The 19,515-nt window shown below is 36.5% G+C and overlaps 2 protein-coding genes and 1 pseudogene across 2 annotated transcripts; all 3 read left to right on the top strand.

The window, feature by feature from the left end:
• The first annotated feature begins 7,612 nt into the window (after window positions 1-7,612).
• On the top strand, window positions 7,613-8,818 carry LOC116108601 (metalloendoproteinase 3-MMP-like). Its single transcript, XM_031394843.1, has one exon. It carries the CDS (start codon window positions 7,711-7,713, stop codon window positions 8,590-8,592), a length of 882 nt encoding a protein of 293 aa, XP_031250703.1. The 5' UTR covers window positions 7,613-7,710; the 3' UTR covers window positions 8,593-8,818.
• A 5,072-nt stretch (window positions 8,819-13,890) lies between these two features.
• LOC116108506 (metalloendoproteinase 3-MMP-like) lies at window positions 13,891-14,832 on the top strand. Its single transcript, XM_031394748.1, has 2 exons — window positions 13,891-14,514; window positions 14,662-14,832. Exons 1-2 carry the CDS (start codon window positions 13,891-13,893, stop codon window positions 14,830-14,832), a joined length of 795 nt encoding a protein of 264 aa, XP_031250608.1.
• A 2,424-nt stretch (window positions 14,833-17,256) lies between these two features.
• On the top strand, window positions 17,257-18,275 carry LOC116108470 (annotated as a pseudogene).
• Window positions 18,276-19,515: the final 1,240 nt, after the last annotated feature.

Genomic DNA, 19,515 nt, shown 5'->3' with positions numbered 1-19,515 from the left:
GGTAATTGTTATTTGGTAGACATTTGAGGGCAATTGTGTCCGAAATGGTTTTTATTTAAGGGCAAAATGGGTACAAAAATCAAATTACCTCGGTTATGTTTTAATCCTAGGGGTGGGGGAGGGTATCACATTACCCCCCACATTACCAATAGTAAATACTATTTGCAATAAAAGATTCCCGTAATATTTTATCACTTAGAAACCAAACACCGGAATCTTGCAAAAATAAATGAAGATTATCGTCATTATCTTATATACCCCTGATCCAAACGCCCCCATAGTAGTTATTGTTGATAATATTGGAGGTAATCTGATAACCTCAATTTTATTAGGTATTGTAAGATTATTTGGTTATCTTATTTTTGTTACAATTTTATTCCTTATTAATAAAATTTTTGGACAATAATGCCCTTGTTTTAAAATCAATTTACATTAATCCACCATTACAATTTGATCCTCGTTTAATTAAGTTTTTGGACAATAATACTCTTATATTTAAAACAAATTGTAGACCATCACTGCCACCTACCACCACTGCCGGTAGCTGGCCAACCACTGTCGGCTACCGTCAGAAGTCGCTGACGAGTCATCAAGAGTCACCAGGAGGCTCTGATAAGGTAAAAAATGGTCATATTGATGGCCAAAAACGGCCATATCGGAGTAGATTTGGCCAAAAATGGCCAAATCTATTCTAGCCAGATCCATGGCCTTTAACAGCCATATCTGGGCAAGATATGGCCATTAACGGCTATGGATCTGGTCGAAAATGTCTAGATTAGATTTGGCCAGATCTACTCCGATATGGCCGTTTTCGGCCATCAAGATGGCCATTTCTGGCCACATTGGAGCCTCTCAGTGATTTCTGGCGACTTTTAGTGATGGATGGCGGTGGCCAGCAGTGGCTTGGGGTGGTGGGGGTAATTTTGTTATAAATTAAAGTTCTATATAAGTTAGGGTGTTTTAACTAAATATGAAATGTTGGGGGTTAAAACAAATTATTCAAAAAATAATATTATATTAATATTTAAAAAGAGGGCAATTTAGTAATTTAAGTAATATACCAATCAATTTATTCCTCTTAATCAAACATATTAATATAACATACTTGCCAATTTATTCCAACTAACCAAACACATTTTCTTAAAGATTCTCAATAATCTTCAAAGTAATCTAACTTTCCATTAATATAATATTCTCTGAACCAAACGCACCTGAAGTGTTAAGATGTTACTTATGATGATATATTATTTAAGATTAAAATTTTAAAATATTGATTGAGATATATAATATTGCTTTAAAAAAAAAAAAAAATAATTCAAAAACATGCTTTTAAGAAAATGTTTATGGATTTTATTTTTTAAATGCAGCCTTGAATATTTTTATAATGTTAAATGTGTTAGGTTGAATTGTTACTTTTTTCTTAAAAAGTGTTTTTATGTAATAAAGTTAGACACTTCAATTAAAGTATGATAAACATAAAATTTTATTTTACCCTAGAATTTTGTTCATATTATTTAAGAATATGATAAACATAACTTTTTCAAGGAATTATTTAAGAAAAGAAAAGGATATTAAAGATATTGTTAAAAAAACGAAAGGGAATAAAGCAACAAATTAAAAATTATAAAAAAGAATATAATTCCAAAGTATTTATTGTCTTACTTGGAGACTGGCTTACATGAATAGGTTTAGCTACGTTAATAACATTTGCAAAAACCGGTCAAACTTTTTCAACTAGGAAATGGGAAAGAATTAGTTGCAGCACGTGAAAATACCTAATCACTACTATATCTCCCAAACTTTCATTGAAATAAACATTAATCTTAACCATGTACCTGACACGTAGCATGCATCATTATAAATTAGGATGAAAATTTTTTAATGAGTGCCCCATTGCTTTATGTTGAAGAGTTTCAGTCTCGGTGAACAGAAGGAAATTTGGGGAAAAATATTGCTTTACTGGTTCAACTGATACCCTTCTCGTTACTGTATAAGTGTATTTATATTATATTTAGATAAATTAACTCAACTAACTAGTTAACTAACTCAGGTTGTAACTAACTCAAGTAAACAACTAACTAATTGAACTGTAAACTAAATTGATACAGTAATTGATTCTTTACAGTTATAACAACTATTTAACACCCCCTCTCAAGTTGGAGGGTGGTAGAGATCAAGAACCCCCAACTTGTGTAATAGCTTGGAATGAATGTGCCCTCCGAGTGCTTTAGTCAATAAGTCAGCTGGTTGCTCTACAATAGGAATATAGGTAGTTTGTATAAGACCAAGTTTGAGCTGCTCTCTGACCATATGGCAATTAAGATCAATGTGTTTTGTCCTCTCATGAAACATGGGATTAGAAGCTATATGGTTTGCAGCCTGATTATCACAGTGTAGGGGAATAGGCAGTAGTTGAGACTTTGAAACATCAAGCTTTGTGAGGAGTTGTACCAGCCAAAGAAGCTCACACACAGTAGCAGACATTGCTCTGTATTCTGCCTCAAATGAGGATTTGGAAATGGTTTCTTGCCTCTTGGATTTCTAGGATATTAGAGACTTACCAAGGAAAACATAGTAGCCTGTCACAGATTTTCTGGTCATAAGACAAGATGCCCAGTCTGAGTCGCAATAGGCTGACAAAGTCATACTGTTTTCTGCTAGAAAAAGTAGGCCTAATCTTGGTGATGTCTTGACATACTTAACTATCTTGAGAGCTGCCTTCAGATGTGATTCATTAGGTAGGTGCATGAATTGACTGAAAAACTCAAGTCTGGTCGAGTCATACACAAATACAACAACTTACCTACTAACCTTTGATTTACACTTGGGTCAGGAAGTAATGGATCATTGGTTGAAGGAAACATTTCATTATATTCAACAGATGTCAATTTCAAAGTGGAATCCATTGGAATTGTGGAGGGTTTGGAACCAGATAATCCAGATTCTGAAATCAATTCTAATGCATACTTCCTTTGACACAAAATAATCCCTTTAGATGATCTAGCTACTTCAAAACCTAAGAAGTACCTTAGTAATCCCAAGTCCTTAAGCTTGAAATTAGAATGCAAGAGTTGTTTGGTTTGCTGAATCATTTCAGTACTACTTCCTGTAATCACTATATCATCCACATACACCAAAAGTACAACAATGTGTGAACCAAGTCTTTTGATAAAAAGAGATTAATCTGATTTAGATTGACAGAAACCACCAGTGACTAAGGCTTGTGTAAGTTTATAGTTCCAAGCCCTAGAAGCCTGTTTTAATCCATGCATAAAGGGATTTGTGAAGCCTACAAACCATATTCTGCCCCCTCTGCTTAACAAAACCCTGAGGCAAATTCATATATATCTCCTCTTGCAAATCACCCTGCAGGAAAGCATTATCCACATCCAATTGATAAAGAGGCCAACCATTCATGGCAGCCAAAGACAAAATGGTTCTGACAGTAACCATTTTCACTAAGGGGAAAATGTTTCTGCATAATCCACCCCAGCCTGTTGAGTATATCCCTTAGCCACCAACCTGGCCTTATACCTTTCTAAAGAACCATCAGCCTTATATTTCAACTTATATACTCATTTACACCCAATAGGAACCTTACTAGGGGGTAAAGGGGCTAAAGTCCAGGTCTTATTGTGTTCTAAGGCTTGTATTTCTTTCTACATTGCAATCACCCAATTTGGATCTTTAGAAGCTAAAGAAAAGGAGGAAGGCTCAACCAAATGAAGATTGGACAGAAAAGCCTTGTAAGAAGGAGAAATATGGTTATATGTGACAAAATTGGAAACATGGTAAGGAGTAGCATTGGCTGAGGAATTAGGTGTAAGACTAGGACAAACAAAATTAGAAGTCCAAATAGGAGGCCTGGCAGTTCTATTGGATTTCCTAAGAGGATGAATAACAAGCTGTGAAGGTAAAGTAATAGTAGGAGAAATAATGTGCTGGTCAGGTGGCAAATTAGTGGAAGGAGAAAATGGTTCTGTAGACTAGACATATGGCATTGTAGTATTAGATGGGGAAGTGACAATGGAAGGTGCTGACTCTGTTTCAAGAAAATCAGATGCAGGAGGAAAGGGATTTTGTGAAGAAATGGACCAAGAAAAAGGGAAGATATGTTCATAGACAATGACATCCCTTGAAACTGAAACTGAATGAGAGGAAAGATTATAGAGTAAATAACCTTTCTGAGTTAACGAATATCCTAAGAAAACACATGGGGCTGATCTAAGGGATAATTTGTCTTTATGAGTAAGAATTGTAGCATAAACCAAAGAGCCAAATAACTTGATATGATCCAATAAGGGAGGCTTGCCAAATTTTTTTTCAAAAGGAGATAAACCATGAAGAACAGATGAGGGAAACCTATTGATCAAATACACTGCAAATTGGACACAATATCCCCAAAGATGGTTTGGTATATGTGCCTGAAATTTCACTGCCCTTGCAACCTTTAGAATATGCCTATGTTTCCTCTCAACAACTCCATTTTGTTGAGGGGAATATGCACATGAGCTTTGATGTATAATACCGTTTTGAAGAAACAGGTCATGACGATTCTTGTTAAAAAACTCAAGGCCATTATCAGTTCTAATGCATTTAGGAGTAAATTGATATTGATTTTGGACCATTTTAAGAAAATATTTGATTGTAAGAAAAGTCTCAGATTTGAATTGCATAAGAAATATCCATGTAACTCTAGAGTAATCATCTACAACAGTGAGAAAGTATCTTGCATTACCATGAGTTGGTGTCTTATATGGACCCCAAACATCCATGTGTAACAAGTAAAAAATGCAGCTGGAATATGAAGCACTATGATGAAAAGAAAGTCTAGTTTGTTTGGCTAATAGACAAACATCACAGTGAAAAGGTGTAGAAAAATTCATTTTCAGCTTATGTTGCATAAGCTGTAAAGTCTTATAAGGGATATGTCCTAGCCTTTGATGTCATAACTCAGGTGCAGTAGGCAAAGTTGTAGATAAAAGAGACACATATGAATTAACATCCTTATTCAATGGTAAAATTGATGGTACATGATTATTCGAATGAAAAACATTGGAAATAGTATCTTTTGAATACAAAACATTTGAAACAGTCTTATTTAAAATCTTTAAATCTGACAAAGTTGGCAAATGTTTGGACATTGGATCAAGAAGATATAAGCCTTGGTCATGCTTACCAATCCCCCTCAACTTGCCACCGCAAAGATCCTGAATGAGGCAAAAATCAGGATAAAATGTAATGGCACAATTATTGGAAATAGTAAATTTAGAGACTGACAGCAAATTATGTTTAAAGTCTGGGATGTGCAGAACTTTTGAAAGGTGAAAACCATTATCCAAGTCTATAGAACCTATATGTCTAATATGTGTTTTGGTTCCATTCGGTAATCCTACAAGAGATTGTGTGGTAGGTTCTATAGCTATAGGTGATTGCAAAATTGAATAATTGCTAATCATGTGATCTGTAGCTCCTATATCTATGATCCAAGTGACATTATTCAAGCAAGAAAAGAAAGCAGTAGCAGAATCAGTGAAGGTACCTGCAAGATTGGCAGCTGGAGGATTGACATTTTCCTTTCCCAAGAGCTGAAGGATTTGATTATATTGGTCAATTGTTAAAACGGGACCAACTTGAGCATTAATATTTTCAGAAGCCTTTGCAGTTCCAACATCTGATGACTCTAAGACCATGTTTTGCATTTGAGCTTGATTAGCAGAAACCTTGCCCTTAGAATTTGTTCTACCTTTTGTGAACTAATAATCAGTAGGATACCCATTTAGTTTGTAGCAACTCTCTCGTTTATGACCAGGTAAATGGCAGTACTCACACTCAATATATGGTTTTTTACCTTTATATTTTTGGCCTGGATTCTGATACTTACTGTTGTTCTGAGCATAAAGTGTAGTTGTGACCTCTGAATTAACATTCATGCCAGCAAGAACTCTCTGGCTTTCATCCTGATGTACTACAGAATAGGCTTGTTTAACACTAGTTGGCAATGGATTCATCAATAAGATCTAACTTCTAACCATAGAATACGAGTCATTCAATCCCATCAGAAATTGTAACAATTTTTGTTGATTCAGGTGTTCAAGGAATGTCTTTGTTGATTCACTATCTAGTGTAGGTAAACTTACTAACAAATCTAACTCATCCCACAGAGACTTGAGTTTGTTGTAATACACTGCTACAATTTGTTCCCTGTGTAAAATTAACAATTTCTCTATGGATACCAAAAATCCTAGTCCCATTGACTTTATGGAATTGTTCCTTTAAATCTTGCCAAACTTGGTAAGCATCAGTAGAATATACAATTCTATTAAAAATTTCTTTTGATACTGAATTAAAGATCTAGGACAACACTAAGGAATTGCATCTTTCCCATTGTGGCACTAACTGAGTATGAGTTGATGATTTTGTGCATGTTCCATTAACGAAACCTAATTTGTTCTTTGCACATAGAGAAACAGTCAAAGCTCTACTCCATAATCCATAGTTTTTTGTTCCTATAAACTGTTCAGAAACAAGAACAGTACCTGGTGTATCAGAAGGATGAACATAGAGAGGAGAGTTTGAATCGATCGAAGGAGCAACTGATTCTTCAGTAGAGGATGTCATCGTCGATGTTGAACTCTTAGCAAATCAAGCTAGAAATGAAGAAACTGAGAAATTTTAAGCTCTATCGAGCTTAGCAAAGATCAAATTGGAAGCTTGATTCAGCTGATTTTCAAGTTAGATTGCGGAAAATTGAAGCTCTGATACCATGTTGAAGAGTTTCAGTCTCGCTGAACAGAAGGAAATTTGGGGAAAAATATTGCTTTACTGATTCAACTGATACCCTTCTCGTTTCTGTACAAGTGCATTTATATTACATTTAGATAAATTAACTCAACTAACTAGTTAACTAACTCAGGTTGTAACTAACTCAAGTAAACAACTAACTAATTGAACTGTAAACTAAACTGATACAGTAACTGATTCTCTACCGTTATAACAACTATTTAACACTTTATACCTGAGTTCACCCTTCATGAGTGCGGTCAATACAAGTATAACCTAGTCAAATAAAAAATGGCTAAAAGTAAAATTAATGAAAATTCTTTTGAGTGGGGTCACCAATCCCTACTGGCCCCTTAACAAATCATCCCTAGCTTCGGTATTTTAGGTGTGCAAGTTCCCCACACCCCACGGCACTCACTAAAGTTGAGGTCTGTCATTCAAAAAGTTTCCGGGAAGTACGTGCTAATTCGAATGCTAATATTGTGGTTGGCTTTGACCGTCGCGGCCATGGAGACGTTGGCCGTGCAGTCTAATAATGTTATATTTGTGTGAACTTTCCTAAAACCAGTCTTTGATAACTTGAAACGGGGAAAGTTCGTACAAGTCGGAAATTGCACATTTCTATAAGTGTGAACGGGGAAATGTGAAAACCATTTCTATTAGTGTGAACAGGGAAATGTGAAAACCAGTCTTAGAGGGTTGAAAGACGACTGCCTCCCGCGTCAACAATTAAGGCAACTACCAGGAAGGTTTTGGAAGGCAATTTTCCATGAATCAAAATGTATATATATAAGCTTGGTAAGAGATCGACGAAACGCACCAATACACTTTCAATCTACTTATTTCTTTCCTAAGCTAAGAATTAGAGTAATGGCCTTCAGAAATTCCTTATTTTTTGGCTCATTTTTCCTTCTTTTTGCTTTATAAATGCCCACCATTATTCAATCTAAATCAACTGGTAGTGGTAACCCTTTTGGATTCATCCAACATCTGGAAGGATGCCACAAGGGCCAGAATATTAGCGGTCTGCATGATCTCAAACGATATCTTCAGAAATTTGGATACTTGAATTATGATCGCCTCAAAAATTATGAAAAGGATGATGAATTTGATGATACGTTGGAGTCTGCCATCAAAAAATACCAGCAAAATCATCATATGAATGTCACTGGAAGTCTGGATTCTAACACAGTGAATCAAATGATGAAACCGAGATGTGGTGTAGCAGATTTTGTGAATGGCACAAAGCAAAACCACCACAAACACAATCACAAGTCCGGCTTCCACACAGTTGGTCACTATCAATTCTATTTCCCTGGACCAAGGAGATGGTCCAAATCCAGGCTCACATATCGCTTCGATTCTAGCGCGCCGGTTCCCGCCTCACTAAATTTGAGGTCTGTCATTCAACAATCTTTTAACAGATGGGCTCAAGTCAGCCATTTCACTTTCCAGGAAGTCGCGGAAAATTTGGATGCTGATATTGTGATTGGCTTTCACCGTGGTAGCCACGGAGATGGAGAAAATAACCGATTTGATGGCCCTCAGGGAGTTTTCGCGCATGCGTTTGCGCCAACGGTTGGAGATTGCCATTTTGATGCAGAAGAAAGATGGAGTATCAATCCTGGACAATATGAGCTAGACTTGGAATCGGTTGCTGTGCATGAAATAGGCCACTTATTAGGGCTTTCGCATGAGTCGGGAAAGCCGGATTCAATTATGTATGATTATTTTGAATACGGGAAGATAAAGAGGGAGCTGACTGCGGATGATATTCAAGGCATACGAGTCCTTTATGGTTTGCAGTAAATGGAGACGTTTGAAATAAACAGCCTGTGTCAATTTTTTGCTAGTATAATTCAGTGTTTACTGTGTTAAAATTTTACAATAAGTGGTGTACTTAGGGAACCGAGAAAATTTGGCTGAAGTTTTGGGATTTATTCCATTTGCATTAAGATATGTTGTAATACCAAGTTTTAGGATAATAAATAGAAAGAAGACCTTCATCATCCCTCCCAGAAATTTTGTACACAGATACAGGTTTTCCTTAAAAAATGATCTTAATTCTTTGGAAAAAAGTAGTCTTAATTTGCACTCTCTCATTTCTATCTCAAATGATATGTACTCATGTAGCATTGACATGTTATTTAACACCTTAACTTCTCACTAACATATCAAAGCCATATAAGGGAATATTTCACTTGGTATAAGAAATTTGGGATATCATTTCAGAAGAGTAGTATTATTGATATAACATAACTTAACATGACATTAGAATTATGATGCGTTTGATTCAGAGAATGTTGTAAAACTATGAATGTTATATTAATGGGAAGATAAATTATCTTGAAAATGATTAGAAATAATATATTAAATGTGTTTGGTTAGATTGAAATAAATTGGTAGGTATATTATATAGATTAATGAATTGTCCTTCGTTTTAATATAATAATAATAATAATTATTATTAATATTATTATTATTATTTGGATTATTTTTTTAACTTCCTATATTTGAGATTTCGCTGAAACACCCCAGCTACAATAAAAGTTTAAATTTTAACAAAAACACCCTTTCCCACCCCAGCCATTGCCGAGCACCACCGCCAGCGCGATTGGTCGTGGCTTGAACGGCGCATGACCAGCCAAATATGGCTGTTAATGGTCATCGATCTGGCCGTCCCATATCCGGTTGGTCATGCGCCGTTCTAGCGATGTCGGTCAACGATCAATGGTGGCCAGATTCGACCATTTGTCTTGGGTAATTCGGTTCAAGTTCAAGAGTAATAATGTTCTAAAAATCTTGTGTATAAAGATAAAATAATTCATGAATATTCTTGTAAATTGTGTTAAGAACAAGGGCATTACTTTCCAAAAATTTTAATAGTTAGGGGTAAAATTGTAACAAAATTAAGATTACCAAATAATCTTTGAATACCTAAGAAAATAGTGGTATTCAGATTGTACCTATATAATCAATAGTAATTACTATTAGTTTTGGAAGATTATCGGAATATTTGATTACTTGATAACCAAACATGATAATATAAGTATTATAAGATAATATTATTGGAATAATGTCAAATACCCTTGAAATCTTTAAAGGTAAGTTTAGATCTTCTCAGCTTAAACTGATAAAAGAAATCATGTTTCAAGTAATAGACCTACATAAATTTAACTACACTATTCAACTCTTACATAATAATTTAAGTTGTTTTACCTAAAATAGTAATCTAACAATACAAGGTTGATTATATATTTCTTATTTCAGCGTTCAACGAGGTGTTGATTTATGAAAATAAATTCAAAGTAAACTGCAGTCTAATGTTACAGATGTGTGGACTTCCGTATAACAAGTCTTTCATAATTTGAAATAAGGAAAGTTCTTACAAGTTGGACATGTGAAAACTGAAAAGTAGCACTAGTAAACTGCAATTTAATGTTCTAGATGTGGAAATTTGTGAAGAAATTTTTTTATTGTTTTGGTAGGTCAAACAAAATTAAATTTCTAACCTTGAATAACTTCTCACCATGCAATAAATTAATTTTTTTTAGAAACTAATTATTATTTTGGGTATCAAATGAAGATAATTTTATTAACTCTAGTTAAACAAAATAACACATCATTTATATGAAAAACCTCGTCAAAAATAATCTTCTAAGAATAATAGTATTATAAACCCGTGTTTAATATGTGTACACATTACATAATAATTCCATCACGAGTACTGTATAATTAATTACTCTTTATAGTTTATGCATGAAATATCTCAAGTCAACTTCAACTAATTAATGTTAAAGAAAGAAAACCGATCACATATAAAACCAAAATACTAGTCCTAGTAGATGAATTACGAAACAAAATCGTTTAAACCTGTTGATATTTGATTTTGACACCAACGATTTATACGTGTAAAGTGTTAAGCTGGTTTAGAAATTACACGTGAATGAAAAATACAATGAAGTAAATGGAAGATGATTTTTAAAGTGGTTCAAATGCTTAAAGCGAATCCTACGTCCACTGTTCTTTTATATATTTATGAGGTTACAGGAGGTCACGTATAGCGAATAGCGAGCAGAGGTACAAGTGATTGATTATTCAAAGAGAATATCAAGTCAGTTTCTTTCTCGTAGGTTATCTGTGTTTTGAGAGTAAAATGTTACAATCAGAATGTAAGTTTCTTATCAGAATCCCGAAATATAAGAGGGGGAGCCCTCTATTTATAGTAGAAGGTTTTAGGGTAATGATTACAAGTCTGCACGTGAGCAGGTATAGTACAATTCCTACCGCGCTTCCCATTGGCTGATCACATGACATATATGCTCAAATTGCATAGGGTTTGGACAGGTGAGTGACTCCCATCCATTCGTAGACAAAGCCCGAGTTTGCTAAGTTGATGACAACTATACTCTTTTTGTCTTTTGATGATGTGGCAGCTCTTGGAGGGCACAAAGCCTTCTTGAACTCTAACTAGCGTTGACTGATGTAAGCTCGCGTCAGCCTCGATTTTTTAGGTATAACAGAAGTTCTCTAGTTCTTAAGGTTCAAGAATTGAATCTTGAGAACTTCATGATTATGCCGCGACTTGACTTGTTTTGAAGAGCACCTACTCGAACTATCAGTTGAGAACAGCCTGAACGAAACAAGGTCGATGATTCCACTCGATCAACGAACAGAATGGAGGCTGTGACATGGATCTTTGAGAGTTACACAAGCAACCTGGGTGATCATCCCAAAAGGTTTAGCGACTTATGTCGGATCCTACCCGCTGCTATACTGAGGTGTTTTGAACTCTATCTGTCATTTGCGACTTGAAAGTTCTTAAGAGTATTTTGTTGTCGAAAGTTGGAAATCACTTCGCTCTGAGCTTGATATATCGGAAATAGTGTTTTTTCGAACGACCTCTTTAGATGTTATCCGTTGCACTTGACAGTTGTCCTGGTTAATAAAATAAGCTTTATCTAACAAACACGTCTTTGTGCCATAAGTGTTAGCCATGAGCATTAAATGCAAATCATGCTGAAATGACATTCTCTTTGAAAGCATTAAATGTAGATGAGGGCGCATTAAATGCGGATGAGATAACCACACCGACGTTTGGTGTCTCCAACAGAGGGAAATGTCGATTGATCTCCACGAAGCGCGAAGGTTACTCTTCACGAGGATTGACGATACGTGCTCGTATCCAACGGCTAGGAACGCATCCCGCCCAAACGTCGCTTGCAAGGGAAGCCAATTGTCGCCTTCTTCCCTATAAAACCATGAGCTCATTCCACATTTTTCACAGAACTTGCATTTCCAGAAAGAGAAAACAATGTTTTCCTACTCAACAAATCAATTCATTCTCTTTCCGGTTGATGCGCACTCGTTGCTACGACATAACGTTCACTCCCAGTAATCTAGAGGTAAAGAAAATTTCTTCTCCTTTTCTCTTTTTCATTTTTGTGAAGAAAAACTCAATTTTCCACAGTAATGGTAGGAGTAGATTTATGCTAGGATTACACAATGCACATTTGCGGGTAGTATTTAAAATGGAACACTTTTAAGAGCTAAAAAATAGGGCACAGATCTTTGGAAAATCATCCTTAAGATTTTTTAGGGTTAAAGGAGAGAAACTAGGGTTTCATTTTATTCTTCTGAGTCGTCGTACGAGACAATGCGTATGGAGACTGAGTCATCTCTACATGTCGTACATTTTCATACTTTAAGAGCAATGGACATATTTGAGGTAAGAGCAGTTGAAGGGATAAGCTTGCAGCCACCAGGTACCTCGGCGGGTCTCGGACATGTAGTAGTATCAGCAACCACTACAGATGAAATTTAAAAGGCGGTAGATTAGTTTGCAATCAATGAAAACGTTTATCGGCACAGGTCGCACACTGCTCAAGACCCTCTGGAGAGAATGACTATGATCTCAGAAGCAATTTTCAAATGCGGGGTGATGATACCCTTTCACCCCTTCATCAGGTCGATTCTTAACCACTTCGAGGTTGCATCATTCTAGTTGACACCCAATGCGTATATGATAGCGATCGCTATGTATATCGCATGTGGTGAACATAGACTCGGTGAGTTTACAGTTGTGGAGCTTGGCCGCGCCTATTATTTGAAGAGGAGTAAAGGTAAGGATTCATATTACCTCTCGAAATGATCGACGATCGAGGGAGGGATATTTGGTTACCCCAACAAAGTTGGGGCTTACGAAACCAAATATTTATTCTTCGAATATGATGGTTTTTGTAAATTTAGAGAGCCGAGTAGGTTTTCCCTTTAATTTCCAAATTGTTTATCCCTTATCTTTATCATTTCCTTAATAAGTAAGGTTAATGCACCTTTCGCTTTCTTGCAGGAAACAAGAAGACTAGATTATCGGCTCTAGTAGACTTTAGCCGCATCGAGGCTTCCGTCTAATGCCTGACCAAAGTCGCAACGCGAAGCTGCTCGTGACTACTGCCAACTTACGAAAATACGGTTTCTTTAGCCCCGAAGCGTCATTGGAAGCTCCAATTCGTAAGTACCTTCCAATGCAGGAGAACTCTATCTTTATTATTAAAAAACTTCCTTTGTTGACACAATTTCTTGTCGCGCAGCAACCATGCCACCAAGGGTTCCGAAGACATCGAGGAGAATTGGGGGATTCACATTCCCCAGGATCGACACTACTAAACCGACTAGAGTGACCTTCAGCAATGTCCCCATGGGAGGGATATAGATCGGTGTTGAAAGACAACCAACCATTAAGCGACGCGAAGAAGCTCCCCAGCCTGCGATCGCTCGCGCAGGGAAGAAGAAGATCGTGGGCTAGAAGACTAGAAAGAGAAAGCAACTGCCTACTGAGGAAGAGTTGGAGTCTAAACCAAAGGGCCTCGGAGTGTTGCCAGAGAGATCGGCCCTACCACATCTTTCGCTCGGGGATGCCCTCATCTAAACCAATTGAGGGTTGAAAGATGACTTTGCCTGCCGCCTCAACAAGATTTCCATGTAGGTTTTGGAAGGCAACTTTTCATGAATGAAAAATGTATATATATAAGCTTGGCGAGAGATCGAGGAAACACACCAATAAACCCTCAATTAATTTCTTTCATGATTAAGATGAGAATTAGAGTAATGGCCTCTAGAAGTTCCTTCCTTTTTGGCTTATTTTTCCTTCTTATCGCTATGTCAATGCCTACCAATATTCATTCTGAATCAACTGGTAGCGGTAACCCTTTCGGATTCATTCAACACCTGGAGGGATGCCATAAGGGTCAGAATATTAGTGGCCTGCATAATATTAAACGATATCTTGGGAAATTCGGATACTTGAATTATGATGATCTTAATTCAAGCCACAAAAACCATGAAAACGATGATGAGTTTGATGACCTTTTGGAGTCTGCCGTCAAAAACTACCAGCAAAATCATCATTTGAATGTCACTGGAACCCTGGATTCTAACACACTGAATCAAATGATGAAACCAAGATGCGGGGTGCCAGATTTTGTGAATGACACAAACCAAAACCACCACAAACACAATCACAACTCTAGTTTCCACACAGTTGGTCATTATAAATTCTTCCCAGGACCAAGTAAATGGTCCCAATCTCAACTCACATATCGCTTCGCTTCTAGCGTGCCAGTTCCTATCTCACTAAACTTGAGGTCTGTCATTCAACAAGCTTTCCAAAGATGGGCTCAAGTCAGCCATTTCACTTTCCAGGAAGTCCCAGCTAATTCGAATGCAAATATCGTGATCGGCTTTCACCGCGGTCCCCATGGAGACTCCGATGATTTTGATGGAATGTTTAAAACTCTGGCGCATGCAAATCCACCAACAGGGGGTAACTGCCATTTTGATGCGGATGAAATGTGAAGCATCAATCCTACAGTTAATGAGGTAGATTTGGAATCGGTTGCTGTGCATGAAATAGGACACTTATTAGGGCTTGATCATGAACTGGGCAAGCCAGATGCAATTATGTATGATAGTTTTGAGTATGGGAAGATAAAAAGAGAGCTCACTGCGGATGATATTCAGGGCATACGAGTCCTCTATGGTTTGCAGTAGCTCAGATCAGAGCCGGTTTAGGAGAGAATCCTGGTCCTCGAAGAAACTGGAGGTGTGATCTCAAGTCTTTTATTGGATAATTATTGAAGTATGAAATTATGAACAGTGTGTCGGTTCTTTGCTCGTACACAATTCCGTGTTTACTGTGTTATTATTTTACAATAAGTGGTGTATTTAGGCCACCGAGAAAATTGGGCCCTTTAAAGTTTTGAGATTCCATTTGCATTAAGATATATTGTAATAGCAAGTTTTATGATAATAATAGAAATAAGATTTTCAGCATCCTCTCATATCAGTTGTGATACAAGTTTTTGTACAGGTACTGGATTTAGATCTTTATTCTTTGGGAAAAAAAAAATTAGTCTTAATTTGCTAATTTCCACTCTAATCCAACGAACATAAACAAATCAAAACTAATAAATCACTGAATGTAATTAATTATCAAAAACATTGTGATCTAATTGCCACGCTAGATTTTAAACTAGCAATACGGATCATATAGATTGGCACCGAAAATCTCTTGTGGCATAACCATTTCAAAGGGAATTTTTTTTTTGAATTGTTACAGTATGTTATTGCGGATTTTCTTTGAGTTATGTGGGATTCTCTGGTACAGCATTTTGCAAAATCAATTTTCAAAAAGATATTTCAGAAAATGAAAATATGAAATTGAATTTGACATTTTATAGTGCATATGCTTGTATATATCATAAAAATGATAACTAAAAAAATAAATAAAATTATAATATAACTTAGCAAAGTATTAGAATCAAAATTCTCAAGTTTAAATCTTCACATCTCAAATGAATAATAAGAAAAATATATTCAAATTTCGCGTGCAAGATGTATTAAACTTAAATTTAATGTTGGATCCTTACTAAATGACTAACTTAGTCTTTTAAATCAAATAGTAGATTAGTATTACAAGATTGATTATATCGTTATCATTTCAACCTTTGTTTTAAAACCCAGCCTAGACTGGTCGTTCAATCGGTTGGACTGGGAACATGGACCAAATCTGGTTCAGGCTGGCTAGAAAACCGACACTATCAATGCTGTTCTCTCCCACTTGCCCCCCACCCTCACCTTACCACCTTCAACCCCCTTGGTGGGCCGCACCCCTCTCTCTAGCCACGACAAGCCCCATTTCTTGGTGTTGTCGCGCCTCCCTTTTGAGCAAACTAGCGCTCAATGCTCGACTGGAGCAGCCATGGACTATTGGGAAGGAGTAAATGAGCCCAGGCAACAACAGGCATTGCTCATGAAGACACCAGGGGGCGCCTTGCTGGGTCTCCATCGCACGATCGTGAGTGCAACAACAAGTAGCATCATGTGATCGCATTCGCACAATGCTAGCCGCGCATGAGTGCTATCGCACACCCTCCTCAACCGAGCCTAACGTCCCAACCCTGCTCTCCTTGGTTTGAAGCTGCCACTGAACCAGTCGTCTGCCGATCGTAAGGGTGTGTTTGCTCGATATCAAACTTGCAAGGACTAATGGGTCACTACTCATGGGTGAGTTTGATAGATTTCAAACTTGTAAGAGCTGATGTGAATTTCGCATAGGTGTGTTTGCTTGACATCGGTCTGACCCGTTGGTCCAACCAGTTGGACCGATCAACCCGTGAACCGGCTCCTTGACCGGGTCAAACACTGGGCCGGATTTCAAAAATTGATTTCAACATTAATTGTTAATTGGATGGAAATAAAGTCAAAGTAAATTTAGTATTATACAAGGCTGGACTTTCATAAAACTAGTTTTTGGTAACTTGAAATGGGAAAGTTCCTACAAGTTGGAAATGGGAAAAAAAATGTACTACCAGTAACTCTATTTAATGTTCTAGATGAGGAAATTTGTTAATTTTTTTTTTTTTTTTGATCGGTGAAACAAAATTCTTTTCACTAACATTAGATCTATGTTGAAAATATTGTAATTATATATGCTCTTATGAAATTATATCCTAAATTAATTTTTTTGGAAATCAATTGTTATATTAGTTATTAATTAACATATTCTCTTTAACTCTCTTCTTAAACAAGATATCACATTCTTTGGAATGAAAAACCTTGTAATACAAGGCTAATACTCTTACAAACTTGCGTGTTTAGTTATTCTTTATTGTTTATTATAAATCTTAATTTAATTAAGTTATGTCAACTTCAACTAATTTATGTAAAAGAGAAAATATGATCTATCACATATAAATCCATCATACCAGTCCTAGTAGATGAATTAGAATGCAAAATCTTCTAAACCAATTTGAGGGTCGAAAGACGACTTGGCCTGTCGCGTCAACAAGGCAACTGCCATGAAGGTTCTGGAATTGGGAGACAATTTTCCAATTTCCATGACTGAAAACGTATATATATATGCTTGGCAAAAGATCGAGGAAACCAACCAATACAACGTCATTTTATTAATTTCTTTCATAAGCTGAAAATTAGAGTAATGGCCTCAAGAACTCGCTTACTTTTTGGCTTATTTTTTCTTCTTATCGCTATGTCAATGCCCACCATTATTCAATCTAAATCAACAGGTAGTGGTAACCCTTTCGGATTCATTCAACATCTGGAAGGATGCCACAAGGGTCAGAATATTAGTGGCCTGCACGATATCAAACGTTATCTAGAGAATTTTGGATACTTGAATTATGATCTTAATTCAGGCCACAAAAACCATGCAAATGACGATGAGTTCGACGACCTTTTGCAGTTGGCAATTCAAAAATACCAGCGCAATTATCATTTGAATGTCACTGGAAGCCTGGATTCCAACACAGTGAATCAAATGATGAAACCGAGATGTGGTGTGGCAGATTTTGTGAATGGCACAAAGCAAAACCACCACAAACACAATCACAAATTCGCCTTCCACACAGTTGGTCACTATCAATTCTTCCCTGGACCACGGAAATGGACCCAATCCCATCTCACATATCGCTTCGCTTCTAGCGTGCAAGTTCCCACCTCACTAAACTTGAGGTCTGTCATTCAATAAGCTTTCCAAAGATGGGCTCAAGTCACCCATTTCACTTTCCAGGAAGACCCGGCAAATTTGAATGCTAATATTGTGATTGGCTTTCACCGTGGTAACCATGGAGATGGAGAAATTAACCGATTTGATGGCCCTCAGGGAGTTTACGCTCATGCTAATCCACCAACTGGAGGAAACTGCCATTTTGATGCAGAAGAAAAATGGAGTACCAATCCTGGACAAACTGAACTAGACTTGGAATCGGTTGCTGTTCATGAAATCGGACATTTATTGGGGCTTAATCATGAGCCAGGAAAGCCAGATGCAATTATGTATCCGACTTTCGGCTACGGGAGGATTAAAAGAGACTTGAACGCCGATGATATTCAAGGCATACAAGTCCTTTATGGCTTGCAGTAACTTGAACATGGCTTCTCAAGTCCTGTATTGGATAATGTATTGAAATAATTCGGAATAAACTGTCTCTTTCAGTTTTACTAATATAATAATAAAGTTGAGAAAAAAACTTTGTCTTCTTGACTTATGGCTCTACTCACAATTCTGAACAGAATCAACAGACTAATTTTTCACTAACAAAACGATCCTAACTAACAGAGATTACGAATTCCGTTAACTGATATAATTTTTTTTGTATAAAGTCTAAAATATCCCTAACAAAAGAATTTGAAAAAACTTATAAAACACTAACCCCCCCCCCCCAAAAAAAAAAATTCTGCCTTTCTTTTCTCTTTCACAGAAGACAATCATCTTCTTCTTCGGTGTGTTTAAAAAAAAGCAATCCCAATTATTTGACACCAACAATTTCGCACGTGGTAAAATGCTAAGAAGTCCAACGTGAATGATTATGGAAGTTGAATAGGGTACTGTTTTCACAATAGCATGTAAAGATGTAAAAGTAAATGAGACAACAAATATTTTTATAATGGTTCGGATGCTTAAAGCGATTCCTGCATCTACTATTTTCTTTTATAGTAGTGTGTTCTTAGTTATTAGCCAAGATTACAATAGGTCGTGAACTGTAATATGGGTTACAAGTATTTGGTGTTTTAAGTGTTCTTAAAGAATATCAAACTAGTCTCTTTCCCGTAATGTGTCTTTGTTATTTTTTTTTTTTGTTGAATTCAGAGTGTTTGGTCCTAATTTTGTGAGGGGGTGCTGTCTATTTATACCTGTTGAGCTTAAGGTAATGATTACATATCTCCAAGTTGGTTGGTGCTATGCAAATCCTTCATAACGTCCCAGTGGTTGAAAACTTAAGAAATATCTTTAACTTAAATGGGGTTTGGATAGGTATGTAAACTAAATTCATTCATAGACAAAACTTGAGTCAGTTGGGTTGTTGATAGCTATATTCTTTTTGTCTTGGACGACGTAGCAGACTTTAGACGATACAAAATCTTCTTGAATTTTGATTGGTGCTTGCTGACATCAGCTTATATCAACCTTGATTTTTTAAGCATAATACTGATGCTTCTCAAACTTCAATTGACCACCATCACATGAAATTCACTCTCCTACGAAAACCAATTTCGAATTAACACAAACCCAAAATAGAAAACCCACCAAACCCAAAATCTGGCGGTGGATTGAGGTATATATATATCCATCCATTTTGCTAAAAACTCTTTTATTAATGTATAAGTATCAATAACACTACGGACATTGAAAAAATTGCACCGAAATTCTGT

This window comes from Pistacia vera, unplaced genomic scaffold (genome assembly GCF_008641045.1).
Source record: "Pistacia vera cultivar Batoury unplaced genomic scaffold, PisVer_v2 Contig566, whole genome shotgun sequence".
Taxonomy (NCBI): Eukaryota; Viridiplantae; Streptophyta; class Magnoliopsida; order Sapindales; family Anacardiaceae; genus Pistacia; species Pistacia vera.
Note: the sequence above shows the minus strand (reverse complement) of the source record. Positions and strands in the feature narration are given on the sequence as shown.